Source organism: Onychostruthus taczanowskii, unplaced genomic scaffold (genome assembly GCF_017590055.1).
Source record: "Onychostruthus taczanowskii isolate IOZ18803 unplaced genomic scaffold, ASM1759005v1 scaffold26, whole genome shotgun sequence".
Lineage (NCBI taxonomy): Eukaryota > Metazoa > Chordata > Aves > Passeriformes > Passeridae > Onychostruthus > Onychostruthus taczanowskii.
Window position 1 is genome coordinate 5,207,662 of NW_024499906.1, and position 24,785 is coordinate 5,232,446.

At 38.1% G+C, this 24,785-nt stretch overlaps 2 protein-coding genes across 3 annotated transcripts; one reads left to right on the forward strand and one right to left on the reverse strand.

Moving 5' to 3' along the window:
• Positions 1 to 6,895: 6,895 nt before the first annotated feature.
• CCDC122 (coiled-coil domain containing 122) lies at positions 6,896 to 14,718 on the reverse strand. The gene is made up of 5 exons (XM_041407396.1): positions 14,632 to 14,718; positions 13,943 to 14,075; positions 11,853 to 12,251; positions 10,642 to 10,758; positions 6,896 to 7,060 (listed from the first exon to the last, which is right to left on the reverse strand). The coding sequence occupies exons 2-5, from the start codon at positions 14,054 to 14,056 to the stop codon at positions 6,896 to 6,898; spliced, it is 795 nt and encodes a 264-aa protein (XP_041263330.1). The 5' UTR covers positions 14,057 to 14,075; positions 14,632 to 14,718.
• Positions 14,719 to 16,292: 1,574 nt separating this feature from the next.
• Positions 16,293 to 24,275, forward strand: LACC1 (laccase domain containing 1). Of its 2 annotated transcripts, XM_041407407.1 has the most exons (6): positions 16,293 to 16,443; positions 19,676 to 20,271; positions 20,829 to 21,010; positions 21,491 to 21,656; positions 22,301 to 22,526; positions 22,975 to 24,275. In XM_041407407.1, exons 2-6 carry the CDS (start codon positions 19,704 to 19,706, stop codon positions 23,147 to 23,149), a joined length of 1,317 nt encoding a protein of 438 aa, XP_041263341.1. In that variant the 5' UTR covers positions 16,293 to 16,443; positions 19,676 to 19,703; the 3' UTR covers positions 23,150 to 24,275. The 2 variants fall into 2 exon arrangements, with proteins under 2 accessions (XP_041263341.1, XP_041263342.1); XM_041407408.1 differs by lacking the exon at positions 16,293 to 16,443 and having other exon boundaries at positions 20,235 to 20,271; positions 20,914 to 21,010.
• The last annotated feature ends 510 nt before the right edge of the window (positions 24,276 to 24,785 follow it).

Sequence of the window (24,785 nt, forward strand, 5' to 3'; positions counted from 1 at the left end):
AAGTGAAAACCTTTAGCCAAAAACCTACTCTGGTTCACTGCAAATGGAAATGGCTGTTAAAAGCACCTCCCACTGCTCCCCAGTATAAAAGTATTTTCCCAGTGTATTTGGGAAAACAGGACAACATCCAATTGTTACATTATTGAATGTAATATATAAATGAGAAGCTTGCAGCCCAGGAAATTAATAGGGAAAGCTAGAAATGCAAAGGAAAATCTGTGGCCAGCAACAAGACAATAAAGAGCCTTTACTAATAGAGATCTTGTGGCTGTGATGGCTTAAGAAATTGAGGCTTGGATGCATCTTACCTTACTTGAGACATCAAAATAATAGTTATTTATATCTGAGCCAGTGACACTTCACTCCTTCACTTCTTTACAGTCAACTGAGAGGGACTTTTTAGGGCACAATTCCTGTCATCCTAAAGCAACCATGTAAAGCAGTTCAGATGAAGCATCCCTATAAGTATTTCTTTTCTTCCATGTCTAAAAAGGAAGAACTGGGAAAAAACTTGAGATACCCATGCTCTCCTCTGCAAAATACTTGCTTGCTTTCCCAATTGCACCAGTTAACCCAAAATAAATGCACTAGCAATTAAAGAAGTCTTAGCAACAATATGAACTCATAATTTGAGACATGGTAATAATTTTAGTAGAGATGCACAAAAGGTAGATAACACATTAGTACTGCACCTGAGGCAGGGAATTCCAATCCTTTAGTAAATATGAGAGATATGACAAAGCCCGAGGATAAAATTTTAATCACAAGCCTCAGATAGCTTTTATCCAAGGGGACTGAGAAGGCCACTGGTCTATTAGTGTACATTTTATAGGAATGTTATAAAGTCAGGATTCAATAGATTAGAATTCTGTGCCAATACTCAAAAAGAGAAAAAAATTTAAAAGTCAGTCATTACATGATGGTTATCCTGAAACTGTCGTCCTTCTTCCCTTAAAATCCCCCACCAAAGCTGTAGTTTTCTCCACAGCATGCAGCCATAAAATAAACCTTTAAATATGTGTAAAAAACAGACAGTCTGCGCTGCTTCTGGGCTTATATCACACAAAATAGGTATTTAATTGAGTCTTTTAATTTAAGGATAGTTGCCTTTGAAGTGTCTGAGAAGTCTCTGCCATAAGGCATGCAAGAGCTGAATCAGCTGCAGGATGCCTTTCTCTTGTCAAGTATATTGGGAGCCTCGAGCAGTGACATTCATACCTTATGTTTCAGCTTTCCAGAACACTGACCTTGAGACAGAACTGCAGTTTCAGGCCAAAAGACTCAGTCCAGGAAGAGTTATTTAAGAAGCCTGAAAACACACGTTTACATAATATGTTGTAAATTTGTAACTATCAACTGTCATCAGTTTTAGTCAGCTGTGAGTCTGATCTGATAATTTTGAAATATATTCTTCATCAAAGAGTGGCGAGACAAGGATCTTAAACAGAAAAATTCTTTCTAAGAAGATAGTGACCTAAGGAAAAATTCGTAGCAGACAAAACCAAATATTTTTCATTATTTTATAAGAAAAAATGTGCATTCCTTCTGTTTTTAGTGGACTTTTCATTATAACTAAAATTAAAACAGAAGGTCTGAGATTAAAAAACAGATTAAAAATTAAGACTGAGTACATTGAATCCTCCAGTTGTTGTAAAAGCTGGAATGCGCACCATCTCCTTTTTATTCTGCGCTTTTAGAAAAAAAAAAATAGCATTTGAGATTATACATCGTGGTCTGTAGAAATGTTAACGCTTCTTACGGTAAGGATTGACCTTCAAAAGCGGGGGATGAAAGGCGCCTTTACCATGTAAGAAGCCGTTTCACCACTGGAGGGAACTATTAGACTTCAGTGCCAGTGAGGGGAAGCAGCAGCTGCGTTTCAAATGCCGGTGCTTGTTCCACCTCAGAAAAGTCAGCACAACCTTGCTGAAATCACTGCAAGTCATAGATGGCGTTAATTAATACAACGTGCAGACGACAGAAAAACATCGAAGCTTTTATGTCAATAAGTGACAGTCAATAAGTGTTGAATATATGGCATATGATATTTATAATAAAATGAGAGATTGAGAAGCTTGCTGCTCTTGGAAAGATTTAGAGACAATTTTACTGAATTCTGTACAAACACTGAACTATTTAAATTTAAAAGCTACTGAAAAAGGTAGAAAGAACTCGTGTGATTTTCTAACAGGAGAAGTCCCTGTTCAACACAGAGCATTGTCATTTGCTCGTTATGGTAGCAACCATTTTCAACAAGAATTATATTTAGTGACATGGTAAAGCTACCTCTTCTGTTTGCTTTCACAGAAACATAGAATGGTTTGGCTTATAAGGGATTTTTAAAGACCATTATAGTCCAAAACCCCTGGAATGAGCAGGGACATCTTCAACTAGATCTTCAACTAGGTTGCTCTAAGGCCAGTCCAACCTGACCTTGAAAGATTTCAGGGATGGGGCATCCACCACCTCTATAGGCAACCTGTGCAAGTGCCTCACCACTCTTTAAAGGCAGTTCCTCAAAAAGCCACAGCCTCCACATGACCCAGTGCTACATGCTACAGCTGCATTTTAACAAAGCATCTAATAATTACTTTGGTAATGATATATTTATGCATTTCGGAAAATCAGCTAAGAGTTCTAAAATTTGGGTTTTTTTCCCCACCCTCAGCAGCATGATGTACCATCAATGCATGGTGTGGCCATGATTCCTCTTCTCTGAAGCATCATGTAAGAACTATGGTAGAATATCGTGCAACACTTCCTGTCACACTCATGTACACAGCTCTGCAAATGACTCTCCTGAGGGACAAAGCAAACTGTTAGAGAGGCAAGCAGCACAGCACTGGTGTCTACCCCCAACCCTCCTCCCCTCCTCTGTTCTGTTTTTATGTTGTTTATCTGATGCACCCTTGATGAGAGCAGTGACTTTAGCAGGAATGTCTGCATTATCTGACACATTTCCTCTGCTTCCAGCACCTGAGGTTGTTGAGTCACATGAAAGGGTTTCCTGTGGAGCACTGGCTTACAGCATGGGGAAATACCTCCCTTTATCATACAGCAGTACATTTGCTCCAAGTCATGAGTGATTCAACAGCTGTATATTTTCCCTGTCAAGTGTGGAATTCCCCCACTACTCTCCTATTCATTGACACCATATTGTTGGAATAAATCCAGTTTCCTGTGTTTAAAGTTTTCCTAGGTGGTGGGTAGGACTCATTGGTTGGTGAGTTTTCCCACGCTTAGCTATTTACATGGCCACTGCTCATTGCTGTTCTCTGTTCAGAGTGGGCAGTGACTCCTCTTGCCATTCTCTGCGGAGCACTGAAGCCTGAAATTCTTCCCTTAGCCCTGCACCCATCCTCAAAAATTACTGATATGGGTTTGACAGCACAGTTTGGTTCCAACAGGATCTGGGAGAGCTTAATGTACTAAGAATACAAAGTTCATTCACTAAGTCATTTCCCAAAAATAATAAACCATTTTCCTATTGTCTGTGCTTGCTTCTTGCTAAGGGGGGGGGGGGGGGGGGAAATGCCCTGAAATCAAATTGCTACTGTTCAATGTTGTCCCAAGAAAAATATGCCTCAGGACATTGCCAGGATTTGTTGAAACTAGACATTGTTACAAAAAGCTACACAATTTCTTTTTCATTTGTTGTACAGAATGCTGATCGTTTAGAGAAGGTAATAATTTATATTTCCTTGTTTCAGCTGACTTTTTTTTTTCTCCAGATGAGTTTTTCTCACAATTAACTGTAATTCCCTAGTAAAATGTTTATACCTTCCTTATATTTATTTTCTGAATGTTAAATTTGAGATGCTGCACCTGGGAAAATATGTAAGTACTTTGCTATATAAAGGTCTGTTTAATTCAAGTGCATAAAATGTGTTTGATCCTCTAAAATGTTGTGTTTAGCACTGAATACAGATTTCAGGTGTAGTCACTGGCTAAAGTAGAAGTCTGCTGGAAACTGAGGACAAAGCTTCCAAAATTAAAAATTAATCAATTCATGTTTTAAGGCACTCAAACACACAAATGATGTGTCTATGTGGGATGAGAGATTATAGTTGTGGCATTTAATTAGGACAGTGAGGTGGGATGACAACAACAATCAGTGCATGCATAGTTTAATAAAACTTGTTTTTTCAATATACATATTTAGATGGACTAAGTTGTGTCTCAAATACTCTAGTAACTACTGGGGATTCCTTGGTATTAGCGGAACTCTGTACCAAAAAAATCCTTGGCCACTTGTGATTCCTTCCAATTCACATCCTAGTTTTACCAAGAAACTCATCTGTGTGGGTCAGAAAGGAACTGTTGCATGGTTTAGCTGTGCCTCTGTATGAATGGAGCGAGCTTTGGAAATTAAAGTACACTTCAGCTTCTCTACCTTATTGCCACAAAATGTAGCTACAGTTCAAGTATGTATACTGAAAAAGCAAGTTTTACACTGAAGAAAAGCTACCTTTGGTAGCTGAGATCCCAAGAAGGGGTCAAGGGTCCCAGTAGGAAAAAAACACGGGCTCTCTGGCAAAGAGCAAGAAGGAGTATGAGACAACTTAGACCTTGGATGATAGGAAGGTGTTTGTACAGAAGGGAACATTTCCTCCACATGTAGCTGTAAAGGGAGTACTCTACACAGCCCTTGTACGCACCCCTGTTAAGTTGTATTAAACAATTTCAAAACATATACAAAGAATCACAGAAGTAATTTGAGATACCGGAAATTACTGAGATTTATGAAAAAGGAACAAGGAAGATGTAAGTCTAAGGTATTTATTGGAGATGAGTGAGTCATTCTGTACATGTGCTGATAATGCAGAAACCATCATAATTCCCAGGGAAGTCATAATGAACATCTTCGTTGGTCAGAAAGAAAAACAAAGGTGTGATATTGTTGTTACATTAGTAGGTTTGGATTGTTTGTTATAGTTGTTTTTACCTGGTAATAAATGCAAGGCTAAACTGTGATATTAGACCATGGTAATAGATGTCAAAGTGAACTTAGTTGAAGTACGATACAAAGCATATTTTGATGCTTTAATTGTTCTGGAGCAGAACTAATGAGTAACTAAAAATAAAAACAAGATAGTATCAGTGGTAAAAGGCATACTTAAGGGTACATGATCTTAAGACCCCGAAAATGTTGGATGTTGTACCACTTTGGGGGGGATGCATTAAGCTAAAGCTATTGGTCAGATCTGATAATCAGTAGCTTTAGAAGACTTGAACTATTTAACACATCAAGAAGACAGCACAGTATTTTTACTTATGTCATTATACTTGATATAAAGTACACTCATTTTACTTGATGGATGAATAAACTGAAACTAGGAATCATGCAAAATAAAAGAGCAGTTAATTGCTGAAACTAACAATAACACCAGCTTTTCAGATCTAGATTCTATCTAGAAGACACACATGCATAAAATGGATGCTATTTTGCTCTGTGTAGGGATAAACAATTGTAATGTTACAGCTTTGCACTACATACTCAATAAGACTCTATATTCAGGACATACTGTTACTATAGATTTGGTTATTAAGGTTTTTATTTCTACTTTATTGCTGTAATGAAAGCAGCCTGGTTCATATTATTGCAAAGGAAAAAGACTGAGCAAAGAAGCCTTGAGAGATGAACAATGTTGAGAGAGAGCCTTAATGAATCAGGATATTGCTTAAAATAACTTTGTATTAAGTGAAATAACATATTAAGGAAAATGTAAATATACATGAATATATGAAGGTAATAATGGTACTACACTACACTAAACCTTGCTTTCCTAAGATAACAATATATAAGCAGTTTAACATTTTTCACAGTAAATAGTCAAGTCTTCATTTTATATTCATGAGTAAAGGTAAATCTAAATTATTCAAGACAACACCTTAAATAAAAAGCTACTTTCATAGAAGAGATAAACATTACAAGTTATGTTCAAGCAGAACGACTGCCTTCAGTGCAAGAGTAGGGAAAGTACTGCAAATTCTTCAAATCCCAAGCAATATAAAAACAAAAGGAAAGTAAAGGAAAATGGCTACTGTTCACTACTGTTTTAACAAGAATTTTTAATACATTGTCATTTATGTTGAGTCATCTTAGATCATTAAGCGCTTAGATGTTAGATGGCTGATATTAGTTAAAATCCTCTAGTCAAAAAATTCTTCTATCATCAATCTATAATGCATTCCTGTTTCTTGAGGGTAAGTTGTTCCATTTTACAAGCTGTTCAGACATGGTACCTACTCACTCCTCTTTGCTAACATCTATTAGACCAGTTGAAGTCAGATTATTTGAAGTCCAGTTCGTACAAGATCGTACTTGTTCCAAAACCTTTTACAGCTGGACAGCCTTTGGCCCCCATGCCAAAACATCCTGGCAGACTGTAGCATCTTCTATATGAGTTTCCCACAGAGCAAAATACGGGCCGTCAAAGCTTTCAGAGCTCCCTGGCAAGTTGCAATAAGAAGGGATGTGGATAAAAGGTAAAAGAACTTTGGTGTCTCAGGAGTGCAAATATATACCAATATTAATTTCTCTGTAGGGAAAGCAGTGTACAGCCCAACCTTTGGAGACCAAATGAAATATAAAGGAACTTCCCAAATCTTGTTTGGTTGACTTTTAAATAACTTTTTAGATAAAATCAACACATATTTTGACACCTGGAAGTGACAGTAACTTTCTTCCTGATCAGGTAAGTTATTCCTGAACAGCTAACTCATTATTGTGGCTATTAGTTTAGGCCACAAAATGAAAGAGAGAAAAACTTTAAAAAGAAGGAAATCACTGAGGCCTAGCCGAGTTATCAGGCTATTTAAGATTCCTAGCATTTCCAGAAAAAAAAACCCTGCCTGGAAAAGATTACGCACATTCTATTCTTTGTGAAGTTTGTTACATGATGTTTTGTAACTCTGCTACTCCAAGACACTTTCTTAGTTCTGCGGCCTTCTTCTCCAACTGTTGAATGTTCCAGTGCCATTGTCTTTTATTTGAATGGACTTTGTTCAGTTGGCAATGCAAACGTTTTAATATAGCATCATATCTCTTATTCTGTACCTAAAAAAAAACAAAAAAAAAAAACAAAAAAAAACAAACTTCAAAATTTCATTCCAGTAAAACTATTTACAGAAGTGAGTTCAGCTCAGCAACGGGTCTGGACAGACACATCCTTTTTGGAGGGTTCCATTTGTTTACGTACACTTGTACTAACTACAGTCTTGGATTGCACACAAACCACTACTACCAGAAATCCCAAAACCTACCAACCAACAGAAACACCACAAACAATACACAGCAAAATTACTACCAAGAAAACCTGTAACCCTGCCTGCTTGTCCTGCCTGCATGAAGTGCCTCGCAAACTGCCATGCCATGCCTCTGTTTGCCGCTCACGCTAGAGGCCCTTCTAATTCAGCAAAGGTGAAGGCCCTCAAGCATTCATCTGACTTATTTCAGATATCTGGTTTAGGACAACTCACGCTAGAGGCCCTTTTAATTCAGCAAAGGTCCTGCATGGCCCTCAAGCATTCATCTGACTTATTTCAGATATCTGGTTTAGGACATGAATCATGCTTCACTTTCCCATTAAGGAAAGAGCACAGCTCTGTCCTACTAAGACCTTAAGTGTGGAGGTCAGTGTGGATATCTGCTCTGTAGATGTTTAATATTTAACTAAGTAAATACCACCCAAGGACAGCATGTCACATTTCTGGCAAAGCTCTGCATGTGGAAGATTTGAGGCTCCAAAATGAGAGGTGAGAAAGAAGAAATTTTTATTCTTTGACAAGCATGTTTGGGCATAAATAAGAATACAAATGAGGTAACCTTGCTGACTGTAGTAGCACCTTTGTAGCTGCACTGCATTTAAAATGGCACATTTTTCTTAGGCAATACTGCGGCAATGCAGGACTGTCAATTCTGCTCTCATTGCTGCTTTATGTGGAGAAGTAAATTTGCATTCTGAAGTGTTAAAAGAATGAAACACTCACTGCAATAAAAATGAAAATAATGGGCATTCCCTTAATGAAATTTGGACTTACTTACCCCAGTTTAAATGGCATATGAGTGGTAGTGTATAATTACTCTTGTGTTTGCTTATTGAAGCTTTATTACACTGTATTTCACATGCACACGATGATGTACAGCTGCATCAGAACCCACAGCACTGTCGGTGACTTCCTGCAAATCTCACTGCCTAAATTTCACAAATAACTAGGAAACTGCCACACTGGTGTTCTATAAATTACTGCCTTATTTTACTGGCAATGGCTTGTTACCTCATGTAACCTCATTGCCTACATGTTACCTCACTCTCAGTATAATTGTCTGCAACATTTTGAGGAATGCTGTCAGATTCACTCATCTGAACGAGTGCTTAGGGCATCTGCATCACTAGGACTACATTGTATGACACTGAAACATCTATGATCAATATTATCTGCTTTTTTTAGAAATGCGCCTCTAGCATCATTATTGGGAACAGTCTGGCACATCTGCTGAGGGAGGGAGCACTAATATGATTACTGGAGACAGGGAGGGTACAACATTGTGCTTTTTATTGGATCTTTTGTACATGGAAGTCAAACACTAGAAAAAAAATTGTCTGGGCACTCAGGGTATCTCCACCACCAGGGTCATTTAAGGACAGGATAGGCAAGCATCTGCCAAGAGTAATACAGTCACACACTGACATTGGCGAAAGAGGGCAGCAGGGGAATAGATAGCCTTTTGGGTTGAAGGGTTTTTTTGTATTACTTTTACATAACAACAAATTTTCTATTATTTGTGGATATGTTGAATTATCCTTATGACTGAAGCCTTGACCCTACACAGATACCCACCCTGATTTATTGCTGACAACCCTGTCCAAGGCTGGGAACAGGATCTGCTTTTCAAGAAATGGGCAATGGGGCTGTTGCTCAGGAAAGAGAGCAAGAGAAGGTCCACAGGCTGCTTTAAGAGTCACAGAATATGCTGAGTTGCAAGGGACCCATCAGGACCATCAAATCCAACTCCTGGCTCTGCATAGGACATTCCCAAGTGTCACGTCATGTGTCTGAGAGCATTGTCCAAATGCTTCCTGAATTGTGAAGGCTTGGTGCTGTGACCACTTCCCTAGGGAGGCTGTTGCAGTGCCCAACCACTCTCTGGGTGAAGAACCTTTTCCTAACGTCCAACCTGAACCTCCTCTGACACAACTTCAGGCCAGTCCCTCGGATACTGTCACTGGTCACCACAGAGCAGAGATCAGTGCCTGCCCCTGCTCTTCTCCTCACAAGCAAGCTCTAACTGCAATGAAGTCTCTGCTCAGTCTCCTCTCCTCCAGGCTGAACAGACCAAATGACCTCAGATGCTCCTCACATGGCTTTCCCTCAAAGCCCATCTTAGCTGCCCTCCTTTGGATGCTCCAAACAATTACATCAGGTGCCAGCAGTCTGTAGCTGAATTCCACCACTGCAGCTCAATAAAACCTCTTCCATGTGGCTAGTATCTCACTTTATTTCTGTGTTGACTTGAGTATTCTTTCCCAAGTTGTGCTGAGGATATAAATGTGTCTGTCTACCCACTGCAGCTCTTATATTAAAAACTGGACTGTTTTCAGGAGAGTTCTTAACAGAAAATAATACCCTGAAAGGCTTTGGATTTGAACCTGCTTTCCTTGAGACAGAAAGAACATATAATCCAAACAAGTCAAGAACAAAAGTGAAGGTTAATCTTCCCTATTTAATTAAATTGATATTGATAACAGAACGTTATTTTTAGGCTACCTAATTTAACTTTGGATTTAGAGAATTTTCTTAAGAGGATGTTGCCTTGGTAATAAAAAATTTTCTCAGATGCTGACTAGCAGATCTATTCTAAAGCAGCTGTGTTTTACTTTTCAGGTTAAAAATTCTCTCTGTTCACTGTCACATAAAAAAAAATTATTCTTTCTTCCTCCTACATTTTACAAAGGGCAATAGACCTAACCTTAAATCAGTTAATCTTTATATTATTAAGCTTTGCTCATTAAATTTTGTGGCCTTTATTTGAACTGACAAGATAAACGGTATGAAACTTCCAAATTAAAAATTATCTAATCATACAGGGTATTTTACTAAGGAACAAAACGAAAAATATAGTTCAACTACTTAAAAGAGAAGGTTTTAACTATTGATCAGAATTTTATCTTGTCAGCTAATTAGGAGCTGCTGTGTTATTCCTAATTTAATGTCAGCTTAAATTAGGGAGATTCATGGGAAGTTCAATTTCCTGGTGTATTTAGTTCTTCCACTGATGAGTTATCAAGTCATGAATAATCAAGTCAGCAGTGAAATGTAAAGTATTTCAGAAGTATTACAGAAATTTTAAAATGTGCATTTGCTTTACTACCATTCAGTGACCTCTTCTTTTTCCAGGAATCATTCCAAAATTTGACATATGAAGTCCTTCTCAAATGACTTCAGAAAAAATGTTCTTCACAATTAAGCTCTGAATTTTAGAAAGACTATCAGTACCCAGAATTTAAGACAGCATCATTACTGCATATACTTGAACAATGTATAGCCAGCAAAGCTGTATAAAGTACTTCAAACTTCATTTGCATTATCTACATTCCATCAGGAGAACTGCAATTAAATTTTATTCCAATGACTCACCTCAATTTCCTTTCTAAGCTTGGCATGCCTTTTTTTCTCTTCTTCCAGCAGATCTCTTCTTTTATTGATGAAATCTTTCAATGTTGTGACTTCACTTTTTAAAAGTGTGATTTCTTCCTGCAGATGTAAGTCAAGATACAGAAATCCACTCCTTGAAAGGTTGCATGGTTCATCTAATATACTTATTAAACTTGTCTCATCTAAACAGTCTCAGTTAATAGAGATGAGATAAAGGTCTATAATAAACAATTTCACAATAAACCTATTAGTATCAATTAAAATTATAATAATATAGGATGAGTAATTATGAAAAAATAGCTATTAAATATTTTACCACATGGTTTTACACCTGGAAGATTATATACTCTTGATCTAAAATATAAGAAGTACAACAATATAGGACTTTGACCTCAATTTGGTGGTCTTCATTTAAAGTGTAATTAACTGCAAAATAGAAGAATATTTAATGTAATATTTTAGATATATTTTTCTTTCTCACAGGAAAATACTATATTAATGAGTCTATTTATCAGTATTGAAAGATCTGTTGTACAAACAAATTTTCATCAATTTACATTAAAAGAGTACCATCAAATTTTCAATAATGCAAGTTACATCAAAGTTGAAATCTGCAATCCCATTTCAACTTCATATTTTGTCCATATATTGGCAAAACTCGATGGTGAAAAATTCCTATGTAGCTGCTATTAGTAAAAAATGCAGTTGGGTCAAGTAAAACCAACAGTGTTAGATTACAATACCAAACACGTTTTTTCTCTCTTCTTATTTCTATGACCATCTCATAAAAACTACCTCCTGCTGGCAAACAGCTCAAATTTATTTTGTTGTCAGCAAAGTTTAAAGAATATTGTGTTCTTACCTGAAACATGTAACAAAATGGCAATCTTCCACAGAATTCTGAAAAGTGTCCATGTAAGTTTATCCAATGATAAAGCTTAATTTACAGTTCTGTAATATTTTCATATTTGAGTTCATTCAAACACACAGTAGAAACATTTTTATAACAATACTGATATTTTTAACTGCACATTGAAGTAAAAATTTTTCCAATGAATGCAGCATTATGAATTACCTATATTCCCTTGCAGTCAGTCCCTTATGAACCATAAACATATTAGCCAAAATAATCATATGAACTATATCAAAATTATTCCACATAAAAGGAAAGAATCAAAAAGGAAATATAGTACCTGCACTTGTTTTATAACAGATCCTTCTGGATTCTGCAGATCACATATTAGCTCCTCTTTCTTTGCCTTTAGTTCTTCCACAAGCACTTTCTTTTCAGCAAGTTCAATCATAATTGGCAATTTACTTTCCATCTCCCAAAAGAGATGTTTATGATCCTTTATTTTTTCCCGATATTCATTATTTCTTGCAAGTATAATCTCAAACTCCTCTTGTATTGTTTCCGCATCACACCTTAATTTTAAATTTTCAGAATACAGGGCTCTGACTTGGGCCTCCAGATTTTCACAGTGATATTTTGTCACTTCTATGGCATCATCTTGCAGATGTATTTCCCTTTCTGTTGTCTTTGTTTCTAACAGAACCGAATTCATTTCTTTTTCGAGTTCCTGGCACTTTGCCTGTAAAATATTTCAGCGTTCATTTAAGAATTTTTTTTGGAGGAAGATATGAAGTGTCTAGTTAAACACTGTAATTTATATTTATTCAACAGCCTTTTTTTTCACTTGTCTAATGTGGTTTAAATGGAAGATAATTAGACTTGTATTTGTTAATATCATAGTCTTAGAGGTACAATGTAAGAATACTATCTTAGTCTTCTCCCCTTAGATTGAGTCTAAAATATTAAATAAGATGCCTTTGAACTCACTTTTAAATACCTCACAGTTGCAAGAGATACCTATATCTATATCTAATGTTTGCTTAGAGCTGGTGAAATCCTAATCAGACTAAAAATAAATTAAGATGCCAAAAATCCCTTGAAAACCTACACATAGAGGGGTGTGTCAGGTAATGGAGCTTAACTAGGCTGTTCAACTGAGGAAAAATCCTGACTTCATCACAGTAGTAGCTGAGAGTTGAATTAATCACAGCTATTTTCAACCCCATAAGAAATATTTATCTAGTCCTAAAAAAGGCCTCTACATGATCTCACTGATGAGAAGTGAACAAAATTAGGAAGTAGTACTTCAAACCATCATAAGAAATCACAGAATCATCACAGTTGGAAAGGACCTGTCATTACCTAGGGCTTTAAAGTTCTCTGGGTCTGTTTTAAAACAGATAGATGTTTTTAAATTGTAAGATCACAAATTATTGTTGCAGCATCACCAGACTATATTTTGGGATACAGGACAAAGCTTCTTGTAAAGTGTGGCCAGTCCACTGACATTCCTAAAAATACAAGATTTCACTGCTACTTCAGAAATGTTATTTTTGTGAAAAATTTCAAAAATCAATTATTTCAGTTGTAGAGCTATGCACAGATACTATAATTGGAATGCTACTATTTCCATTTGTGTTCTTCCATCCTCAAAAATGTCCACTGGAATTGTCTTTTCTCAGACTTAAAAGTAAGTTTCTCAACAGAAACTTGATCTTGAAGGTTAAACAATAATTGAAAGCTTAATAAAAGACAAAAGAAATGATCACACAGTCTTCACAAAAACTACACATATCCAGTGTTCTACAAAATAGTACTGAATAACACTAGTATTTAATGACTACTTATGATACTCACTTCAAACATAAGGGGGAAGAAAACTATTTTGTGTCAAAAAAGATGCTAAGAAAAAAATTATACAGAGTGGTGAAAATCTGGAAAAAAAAATTTTGCATAATCCTTCTCCCATAATTTCTTAGGAAATTACAATTAAAAAAATCAAAAAGTTCCAACTTTGCATTTAGTTGTTGTGGGTTCTGTGGTGAAAATCTGAAAAAAAATTTGTATAATCCTTCTCCCATAATTTCTTAGGAAATTACAATTTAAAAAAAAAATCAAAAAGTTCCAACTTTGCATTTAGTTGTTGTGGGTTCACTTTGTGGGTTAAGCCCAGTATTTTTGTTTCGCTTTTTCCAAGTGACAAACCAGCATTTCACCTGCTGTAATGAAGACTTAGCTGTGTTGTGGCCTTACAAACAATACACACCCACAGTTTTGGCTGAGCCTAAATGCCACACACAGGAACAGAATAGCCGTCTAACATTTGAATGCACTCGCACATTAAGTACCACTAGCTTCTCTTGTTCAAGGAAATACTTTTTCATCGATTGAAAAATAATTTATTTAACTACTCTAAACAAGGTTTATTACCTGCAATTGGAAAAGAACTGCTTTGCTTTTTTCTATGTCTGACGCCTGTGCCTGCTGCTGCTCTGCAACTCGTTTTACAACTTCAGCTAGCGATGGGGAATGTTGCTTGGCCATTTCAGGCAGAAGTGAAGAACTGGAGGGATAGAAAAAGAAGTGAATTGTTTCATCTTCTTTCTATTCAGTTCTTGTAGAGAAAACAATATTGAGGGCTGACCCGTGGGATCGCAGGTCGATACATTAATTTCATTTGGTTCATTTTTAATTAGCAAGAACATGTTACTCAAAGCTAATCACTGAGAATTAGCACACTTTCTTGCAGAATCTCGTAAAATAAACCTGCTATGTGATACTGCGATGTTCTTCCGGCTTCTCTGCAGAGCAGATCGCCAGTTTGTGAGCACAGCTGTACCTTTTTAAAGCACCCTACGAGCATATCAAATGCTCGAGGCCGGGCTCTGGCGTTCCGGCCGAGTACCGGCGCCGCTGCGGCCGCCACACGGCACCTGCAGCGCTCTGCGCGCCGCCGCCCCTCAGGCCGCCGGTCCCCGCCACCGCCCGGGGCCTGCGGCAGCCCAGGGGCACGGGGAGCCGGGAGAGGGGTTGATCCCGCCAGGAGCGGGACCGAGCCCTGCGGGAGTCGGAGGGAACGCGGCGGGAGGGATCCCTAAGGAAACGCGTGGCGCTCTCACCAGCCGTGGCGGTGGCGCCGCGCGGCTCGGCGGTGCCTGAGGCCGTCCCGCTCCGCGCCCTCTGCTCCCAAAGCTCCCCCAGTTTCCCCGTTCAGTGTATTACACTGTACTTGCTGCCATCACTTCTTCTGCTGACAACATCAGGTTTTCCCGAGCACCACTGGGTTACGAAGGACAAGAGATGTGGCCCAGTTTCTTCTGGCCTATGCCGTGCCCTGCTCAGTAGCCACGGACGTGCCTCTGACCCGCTTGTGCTCCTCTAGGGAATTTTAACCCAAAATCGCACTATTTTTATAATTCGATTTTAAAATTTACCTATTTTGTATTTTTATATTTTTATAACATATTTAACTTAAAATTACAAATAATGTGTTATGTTAAGCAACTTAATTATATATAGTATATATAATATTAAGCAACTTACATATATAAATAAATATTAAAAATACTTACATATATATTTGTAACAATTATTTTATAAACTAATAGCTCGTCTCTGCATATGACCTATTTATTTAATCCAGTTTCTGAAGTGCCGTAAGCTAAATATAATATTTCATTCAGGAGATGTCAATTTGTCATTTTTCAATATTGTTTTGTACCCTGAATATTTTCTGACCTTTTCCTTCTCAGCATTCTGCACCAAAAATAACACCAGTAATTAGTTTTACTTCCTTAGTCTGGCTGAAGGAAAGAAATTGATTGCATTGGTTTCTCTCCACCAAGCAGTTCCCCTGTTAATTTTTAATGACATAGCTCAGGCACATTTGGCAGTGCGGTGGAAAGCCTCAGAGATGACCGATTTTTGCAAACTTCAGGAAAAGAGATGTCTGGGTAAGGAAGGACAAGACTGCCTCATCAATCCCCTTCAGGAGGGGGAACCAGGATTCAGCTCTCATCCCTCGGTCCAGCACATGCTGAACAGAATAGCAGGAGGGGAAATAGCAGAGCACTCACAACGTGTGTTTTGGACCTGGCAGAAATGTAGGTTTACTGTGGTTGCAGGGGAAGGAGGAACAGGTGACAGCATTTTATGGGAAATCAGACTTTATTAATTCCTCTGTCCGTTAAAAATTACTGTCCTTTTTTTCTTGCCCCTTTCTTCCATTGTCATATACTTCACAGTCATGACTATGATTTTAACACAGCTGAGGAAATGTATTTATTATCTTTTGATTCTTGCGCAAAGCGTGATATCAATCCCTCATTTCCTTGCTTGCCTTTTAACCATAGCATTGTCCTGTCAAAGGACTAAGACTTCTTCACTTAGCTGTGTGAAATTGCCATCCTCATTTGGGACCTGTGGCCCCAAAAGCTGACATTGTGTAACCTCTCTGTCTAGGTCCAGAATACACTTTTTCGTGGCTGGCTGCCAAATTCTTCAGTGGAACACGCAGCTACAGCTCAGAAAAGGAAACTTCTTCTCTCTGCACAAGTTTTCCTTTAACTTTTGTGGGGTTGTCCTGTTTGGCTGCACCGTGCGGTTGGGAGTTGGTTTGCGGTTGTGCAAAGCCGGCGCAAAGCCGGTGCAGTGTGATCACAGCAGGGTTAATGCTGCTTCCGCGTTCAGCGCTCCCCAGGCACTTGTTAATCGTGTTGGTGCCTTGCAGTACAGTTTGTTCTTTCCGGTGTAACCAGCAGCAAAGCAGGGTCCCATCAAAAAGAAGAAATACAGGTTCCTTTACATAGCATAGGAATTTCCAGCTTGTGCAAATCAGCTCCGAGATTGAAAGAAGTGAGATATATAAAGCTGGAAATGTCTGTGTATTTTATCAGATGGTACCTTTCAGAATGCAGTAGGATTGTCCAGCTGTAAGTAAACTCCCGTGTTTATGAAAACTGTGTGTGCCTCAGTATTTTCATTGTATGTGGTGATTTCTGTTTCTTTAACCTTGCCTTAAAAAAATAGGTTATAAAAGAAGAAAAATGTTTTATTTTAATCCAGTTTAAAAGGCTTAAATGTATTTCTTTTTCCCCTCTAGTTTTTGGATTTTCTTTTTTATGTTTGCTCTTGTTGAAATTTTACACGTGTGCTGTTATCTTTGTTCATTTGGGCTGCTTCAATGACCTGTTTTCTTTTTCCAGGCATCTCTCTCTGGCAGACGTTAAATATCTCCTGCCATTTTAATTTACAAAAAATTATGTCTGTTCTCTCAGTTTCTCTACTAATATAAGATGACCAGCAGGATTCAAAGATGCAGGAAATTGTCAGCAATCTTTTCTTGGCCAACAGTGCACTTTTAGAATTAGATTTCTGGCGTTCTTGAAAATTGCTTATTTGCATCTCTTTTCCACCCTGGGCTGTCTCTTCTCTGCAGCCTGGTTTTATTTCCTTCATTGTTCTTTTTCTATATTAGTTTTGCTTTTCTACTTTTTTCTCTTGTTACCTTCCTCACGTCACATATTGTTACCATTTTCTTTGACCTACTTTTTTTGGGTGTCTGTGCAAGAAATTCTCATAACCTCCAAATGTTTGTCCTGTCAGTTTCAGGAAGTGAGAAAATAGCTAATGGGTAGCCTTGGTTTCAAGTTTGTGCAAGTGTTTGTCTTGAATTGTGTACCAAAGCAATCAACTCCTTAATAAATGTATTTATTTCTTTGGATGTTGCTTCAATGGAACACTGGTACTGTAAAGCATGTTAATTAAAACCTGAATAACCATAAATACATGTTCCATAAGCTAAAACATTGCTGTGCATGTCTTTTGAGAAGGCTTTTTTTTTTTTTTTGGAGTGACTTAGAAACAAATCAGTTTTGCTGTGATTGTAAGCAAATTTATTTTGACACCACTGTCCTCACTAAGACTCTGTGATGCAAAGCTGGAAGGATATGAGGATGAATCAGCCCCATTGTTCCTATGTGTACATCCCAATAATTGCCCCTGTGGAGTCTTTGCAGTGCATACACAACTTAATAACAATCTATGCAATTACCTCTCCCTTATCAAACACTTTCCTTCCACCCTTCTTTGGTGGTATTTTTCTGGGCAAGTAGAAGAACAGCAATGAGGTCTATTTGCCTTCCACTACTGACATATCTGAAGTGGAGCAATAATCTCGTTTTGCTCTACACCCCTCTGTTGTGATGTCTTTCCTGGGACTATTCACTATACTTTGGTTGGAATTGTGTCACACTCAGACAGGCCTCCCACAGAGAGTGTCAGGGCAGGGAAGGGTATACTCTGATTTCCCAAGTCATGGTCTTTGGCATGAGTCTGTTTCAGCACTGTTTTCTTAGCAAGCCCTTTACTCTAAAATCCATTATCAGCTGTGTGTAAATAACACTCTGAGCAAAATCAGGAGTCATAAATTCCTTGGCAGTTACTTTTATTTGCTATCACATTTTGATATTTTCAGCTCACCTGTTTTGATAGTCGCCAATTAATCTTTGTAAGTGTTCAATTTGCAGAAAGGAAAACATAATTTTCAGTCAGGATTATTTTTCTTCCAGTCTGGAGAAAAGAACAATGAAGAAAATACAGAATGTTTTCTGTAAAACATTCTCTAAATAAGCCGTCTTTTAAAACCACAAAGGTTTTTGACCTCTCATTTCAGTGGAGAAACTCTGGGAGTCCACAGACAAACATAAAATGCCAAGGAGTACATCACATTTACCATAATGATAGGCCTCGAGTACACATGGAAGTAGTATTTTTGCAGGATAATGAAGTGATGTGAAGCCAGAACATTCATGTGGTTACAGGAGAATGAGGTCTTGGGGCAGGAAAATTGTGCCAGACATTATTTAGTGAATTTTCCTACAAGTAAATTATATTTGTGCACAATTTGTTGCTGTGCAAAAAAAAAAAAAAAAAAAAAAAAAAAATTTTAAAGAATACTCTGAATGATTATGGGGTCTTACAACTGTTGGTAAAGGTGCATATATTTCTCCTAGATCAAGCACAGTGCTTAGTCATGAAATCTATGTAGGTATCTTCGAGGCTCCCAAAGCAGAGGGATCTAGCCTTTTGTTCCAGACCTCCGGATGCCTGCACTGGAAATGGAAAGATTATCAGAGAGAGAAAAAAGAAAGTAAGACACTTTTGAGAGAATATATAAAATAGCCCCTCATAGCAACAGAGAGAGGAAAAGATGGATTGACAAGTTTCCACAGGTAGACCTAGCTGGGCTTGGATCAACAAAGTTCAGAAAAGGGAAAAAACTAACCATGAAAACTGGAATTACACCACGGACTACAAAACAAAATGTGAATGGTAGATGACATTGGATAAGCTTAACACATCTTGATTTCAGAGTGGAGTGCAGCTAACAGAGTGAAAAAGCGGAGGTAAGAAGTTGTGCACCATATTCTCTTGCTTTAATTTAGTTCTAAGTACTTCTTCCATTACTAGGTAAAGTTTCAGTAACCACTACTGGGGTCTTGTGTGTGCTGAACAGAAGAACTACCCTGGTCATGTGCTCCTTCACACAAAAGTCAGAAATTAGCAAGTCAATACTTTTGGAAATGCAGAATGGAGATGTAAGAAAGGTCTTGTGAAGGCCCTTGGGAAAAAATGTCATTGCCCTCACAGTTCAGCACCCTACTGCCAGGAGGGCTAGCAGACATGAGCTCCACCTCAGACATAAGTATGTTAAACTCCTCCAAAGAAATTGGTACGGAAACTCCTCCAGTCCCATGAAGCTAAAGGACTTCTATATTTGTTTGCATCATGGAGGCTGGAGAACAGCCCATGAATCATGTCAAGAAGATCCATTAGGCTAATGAGGGTTAATAGATTCAATAAATCTAATCTTATGTACCAACCTTTCATCATCCCTGACCTGGGAAAGACCTGAAGTAGGTGGGGTGATAGGGAAATACCTAAATGCTTAAATAAATACATAATTATTTCCATTTCCGCTAGTTTTCTTTTGTTGGAATTTCTTTTGATGCAGCTGGGAAAGCCTAAGTCAGTAATTAACTGCTACATACCTTCTTTACACAGTATCACTGAACTAAATGCCGTAACATGATTCTGTGTTCGGACTAACAGTGCTGTTCTTTACTTTTTGTTTGTTTTTCATGTTTTGTTACTACTTGGCAGCTGGAGAAACCTTTAAATATCCTGGAATATGGTGGAAGCAGTACTGATAGATCTGTTCAGCCTCGCACCTGACTTGCAGAACAACACTCAAGGATTACTACACAACACTCTGGAAGCTATTGAGAAATGCTCTTCCATCCATGCTCCATTTGTTTATGTCATGTGTTGCCAGAGGCAGGGGAGTGAAAGGAAAGGTGAACAAGAGTTCTTGCTTCCAGCTCTGAGAGGTTTTCGGAGTCTGAAGAGAAGACTGGAGGTGGTATGTGCTCAGACTACAGCTGCTGCTTTGTACACCGTCAAACAGAGACTGGATGAAAAAGACCTGAGCATCATTAAAGTTATTCTCCCTACCTTAAGAAAAGACTTAATGAAAATATATATAGACCATCTCTTTACAGCAGTCTATCAGTTTGAATTCGAGGATTTACAGGTGGTACCTGACAGTGAAAGCCTGCAGATATCAGAACATCAGCATGAAGGGCACACGCTTCCTTCACAGGACAGGGAACTCATCCAAAGTGAGATTCAGATGTACTTGGAAAGCCTGCCAAGCTTGAAAGGGGAGCTCACCATCCTCAGATCTTCCCTGATCCCAGGTAGAGTTCCAGCTAACAGTTTTTACAGAGACTTACCAAGCATACTTCTTCCAGGGAGTTGCAAAATGAGTAAGATTTGGAAATGCCTTCAGGCATCAAATAACTCTATATGATGTTGTAATAGTGTATAATGTGTATAAAAGGAAGAAGTGTCAATAAAAATACAGCAAAAGTCTGGCAAGAGTGTTCCAGGCCCGAGCATGATCTGAGAAAAGACAGTCCTGGGTTTAGGGAGGGCAGACCATAAAATCTCCTTCTATCCGTGTGGGAATTCCACACTTCGAGTGTTGCCATCATGATTTGGAAAGGCAGGATAAGAGTTTCTGCTGGTCTGCAGCTCCAGACACACCTGATGTCTTAGTGTCCCTGCTATGACATGACTGTGAGCAAGAAGGAAATTAGGAATCCTTAAATTTAAATACCACAGCTAAATCGAAGGTAAAGCAATACTCTTACTTGATTGGCTGATTCCAGGTCACTTCAGTATAAACCCATGTGATAGCTAGTTTGATCTTGTTTTGAAAGGAATTGTCTGTTGTGTTTTCTTGCCTTGCCAGATGATATTTTTTTACATGGGTTCACCACAAGGACAGGTGGGATCTCCTACATACCATCTCTAAGCTCCTGCAATCTCTTCAGCAGCTCCAAGCGGAGGGACCCACAAGTTGTTGTTAAAGAAAATCTCCGCCGACTAGCTAACGCTGCAGGATTTAACCCAGAGGCTTTTCACAGAGTCAAGGTATCTTATAAAACAATGGATTCAAGTAAATGGCTCAGATATTCCTTCATGTATCACTGGCTAAATTGTAGGCATTATTCTTATCTTTGTCAGCAAGAACCTGTGATAAGCAGGACAACTAAAACATTTATGCTGGCAGTTTATCTGGGGGAGTAGCCATCCAAACTATCAGCCATTTGTCACAATATGGAGAAGCAGCACTGATTCTTCCAAGTCTGTTCTAATATTTAACTTACCACAAAGTAGAATAATCAAATAAATGATCAGAGCACTTTCTCCTAAAACAAAAAATACACTATTGTTTCTATAGTGGGTTTCTGGTGATACATCTTCACAGCATTTGAACAAGGGAGACCTGATTTCCATGCGTAATCAGTTAGTGCATAAGAGTGTTTCATGTCAAAGAAAAACCTTGTATTAGTCAGATCTGGGTTGTTTTGCAGCCATATCACTGTCCACACTCTGTTTTTGTTTTGACAGGTAGATCACGCTAATGCTGTGTGTATTATGGGAAAGACAGAGCCTGACAACTATGATGGAATAGTTACGAATCAGAAGGGTGTCACGCTGGCAGCTCCAGGTGCTGACTGCATACCCGTGCTCTTTGCTGATCCTGTCAGAAGAGCCTGTGGTGCTGCTCATTCTGGTAGGAATTGCACTCCCTGTGCAATGCAGAGATTTCCTGGGACTCAAAATGGGATATAAGAACCCAAAGCTGGGCTTACTTCTATCTGTTCCAAGTAATACCCAATTGCAAACTTGGCTTCTGTCTATTCTAAAAAATATCTCTAGCTTGAGCCTGGTTTTTGAGGGTTTTTTTCCCCTTAAAAACAACATTAAAACACTTTGACCATATTACAAAACTATATTTCTGACATATTTTAGTTGTATTCCCACTTAAATGTTTCAAGCACAGAGGCCTTGTGAGGTATGCTCTAATTGCCCAAACCAGGACACTTGGGAAAAAGAACTCTGGCATTCTAAACACTTCTCTCTAGTTTCCATTTCCACAAAATTATATTTTTATATATAATTATATAATTATATATAAATATATAATTATATTTATTATATAATTATATTTGAAAACTGCTTGCTGTTAATGTGAAATTTGGGGGGGGGGGAAGGAGGAGGCCTTCTAATCTAATTTAATATTAGATACAATTATTTAATTTTAGGTGTAAATGCATCTCCTAATTTATACCTTTAATAAGTGCATTTATTTTTAGCTTTTAGAAAATGAAAAAGAAAATGTATACCAATTTTTTTTCAACCTCTCATGTCTGACAGGATGGAAGGGCACATTGTTAGGAGTGTCTATGGCCACAGTGAATGCTATGGTTTCTGAATATGGCTGTAACGTGAAAGATATTCTTGTGGTGCTGGGCCCATCTGTGGGACCTTGCTGCTATAAACTTCCTCATGAATCAGCAAAAGAATTTCACAGAATTGATCCAAATTGTGTGAGACTATTTGACTCTGCAAGTCCTTATATTGATATCAGAAGAGCAACAAGGTAAGCCTCCTGAGGGAACAAAAGATTAATTCCACATTCATTATAAAAAATTGCTTTGATACTGTATTATTCAGCACTAATATGGTGAGAGTTCTCAACAAAGTACTCTCTAGCTCTTTCCAGATCAAGAAAGAATACTTTTGAATGAATGGTATTTGCTCACTTTTGCTGGATTTCAGCAATTATTTTATTGTTATACTGTTACATATTGTTAGTCTATGGATTATAAACAAAAGTTCAAATTTAATGTGATTTTACAGGTTGAAGGAAAGTAATTATTTTAGTCTCATACTGAAAGAAAGAAACAAAAAAAGCAAATGAAAGCCCCAATCACAATAGTGGCACAGTGTGTTCAGTTGGTACTCGAGGTTCTGCCTTAATGATAGTGCCTTATGGAATGTGAGAATGTAAAAACAGTAATATTTTCTGTTTCTCTTTTTTTTTTCAGGATTCTTCTTGAGAGAGGTGGGATTCTTCCCGAGAACATCCAAGATGATTCTATCACAGACCAGAACCAAAACATCACTTTCTGTACTGCATGCCACCCTGATAAATTTTACTCTCACTTTCGTGATGGCACTAACTTTGGGACACAGATTGGCTTCATATCAATCAAAGACTGAAACAGTATCTCTTACTCTAGAACAGCATTCAGATAATAAGTCTGCTGCATCGTCTGGCATCCTGCTCTCCTCCTTTCTTTTTTTTCCTCCTTTCTTTCACAGATTTGTAGTAGGGAATCCTTGGGATTCTCCTGCTTGTTCCTTCCCTTGCCCTTCTGAGGCAAGAATAAGTACCTGTGGTATGGGGACAACAGTTCTTGTATGAGACAGGGTGCAAAGGAAACAAGGACAAACCACACCAGTGGAAAAATCCTTCTACAAGATCCAGATACAAGCTTGAAGTTTATGGATCCTCCTTGACCAAATATTTTCCAGAAACCTCACTATCTTAAGTTGGGGGAAGCCCAAAAAACACCAGTCTTCATTAGCTTCTGGTTGAGACTGCTGAATGACACTGAGTATGACATTGCTAATACAGGAAGGGAAACCAGTATTGCATGTTACCTGTTTGAGACACTCAAGTTTGATAGTTTCAGCTGAAGCCTTACAAAATTTTGTGCATGGGATTAATTTTTTTCTTTGGATTAGTTTAAAGAACTCCAAAATAATTACAGGAATTTTCCTATGGAAAATAACTTGAAGGTAAGAAGCAAGCAGGCTCCTTTGGGGCAGATATTGAAAATATATGAACTCTCACCATTCTGTAATTTTTGGCTGTAGGAAGTGTAGGACTAAACCCCTTAATTTATGATGTGTATGTTCACATCTCTTAGGATTTTTTTTTTTAAATAGTGGTGCTTTGATAATGTCATTGACACACTCTCAACAATGCTGTGTTATCCAATAAATATCTAAAAAGTTCCATGAATTTATCCTGAGTTAATTTTACAGACCAATAGTTGGTCTGTAAACTTACGTGTCTTACTAAGCAAATTCTAAGTGTGCAGTGTTTTCTTTTGGCCAATCAAAATAATGCCTCTAGATTTTACAATAGACATGACGTTTTCTGACACGCAGACAGTGAGAGATTGCTAACAGTAAAGCTGTGCTGACTGCGGCTTGCAGAGCTGCCAAGCACAAGCCTTGGGCCAGCGGTGCCTGACGTACTTTCTATTTTGGGTTCTGCGAGCTTTTCCCGGTCTGACTGCTCTGCCCGCTAGAGGTCAGTGCTGGCTTGCGCTGCTCTTCCATCCTGGAGGCGGGGATGGATGGATGGATGGATGGATGGATGATGGATGGATGGATGATGGATGGATGGGGGTCCAAACCATGAGGTTTGCAAAGCACTGCACAGCCCACGCTGCTACTTTTGCCTCTACAATCACCTCACAAGTTATTCTAATATTTGTGCTTGAGGAATAATCTGTTTACATTTCAATTCGGAGCTGACTGAATTAGACCTTTCTTTGTTTTCTGGAAGAACATACATTTTTTAAAAAACTTCCTTTTACCTGTGAATGGTATTTCTCAGAGAAGAGTCTGGCTCTGAGTATGTTCTCTGACTGTAACCATCTATGAAAACAATACATTTCTGCCAACTATCTTACTTCTTCATAAATATTATTCTTCTGCTGCTGTAGCCCTGCAGTCGTTGACAATCTTCAGTAACCTTTTTAAAACTCCTCCATTACTTTCACCATTCAGCTGGCTTCAAACCAGAGTCTCAGGATCCAACAGGGGCAGCGCTCACACTACT

Coding starts and splice junctions, on each gene's coding strand:
- LACC1 (XM_041407407.1), top strand. CDS start 19,704: ATGGTGGAAGCAGTACTGATAGATCTGTTCAGCCTCGCACCTGACTTG. Junction 20,272..20,828: donor CAGATCTTCCCTGATCCCAG/GTAGAGTTCCAG, acceptor TTGCCTTGCCAG/ATGATATTTTTTTACATGGG. Junction 21,657..22,300: donor CTGTGGTGCTGCTCATTCTG/GTAGGAATTGCA, acceptor CATGTCTGACAG/GATGGAAGGGCACATTGTTA.
- CCDC122 (XM_041407396.1), bottom strand. CDS start 14,056: ATGGCCAAGCAACATTCCCCATCGCTAGCTGAAGTTGTAAAACGAGTT. Junction 12,252..13,942: donor CAGTTCTTTTCCAATTGCAG/GTAATAAACCTT, acceptor AATATTTTACAG/GCAAAGTGCCAGGAACTCGA. Junction 7,061..10,641: donor AGCTTAGAAAGGAAATTGAG/GTGAGTCATTGG, acceptor GTTTTTTTTTAG/GTACAGAATAAGAGATATGA.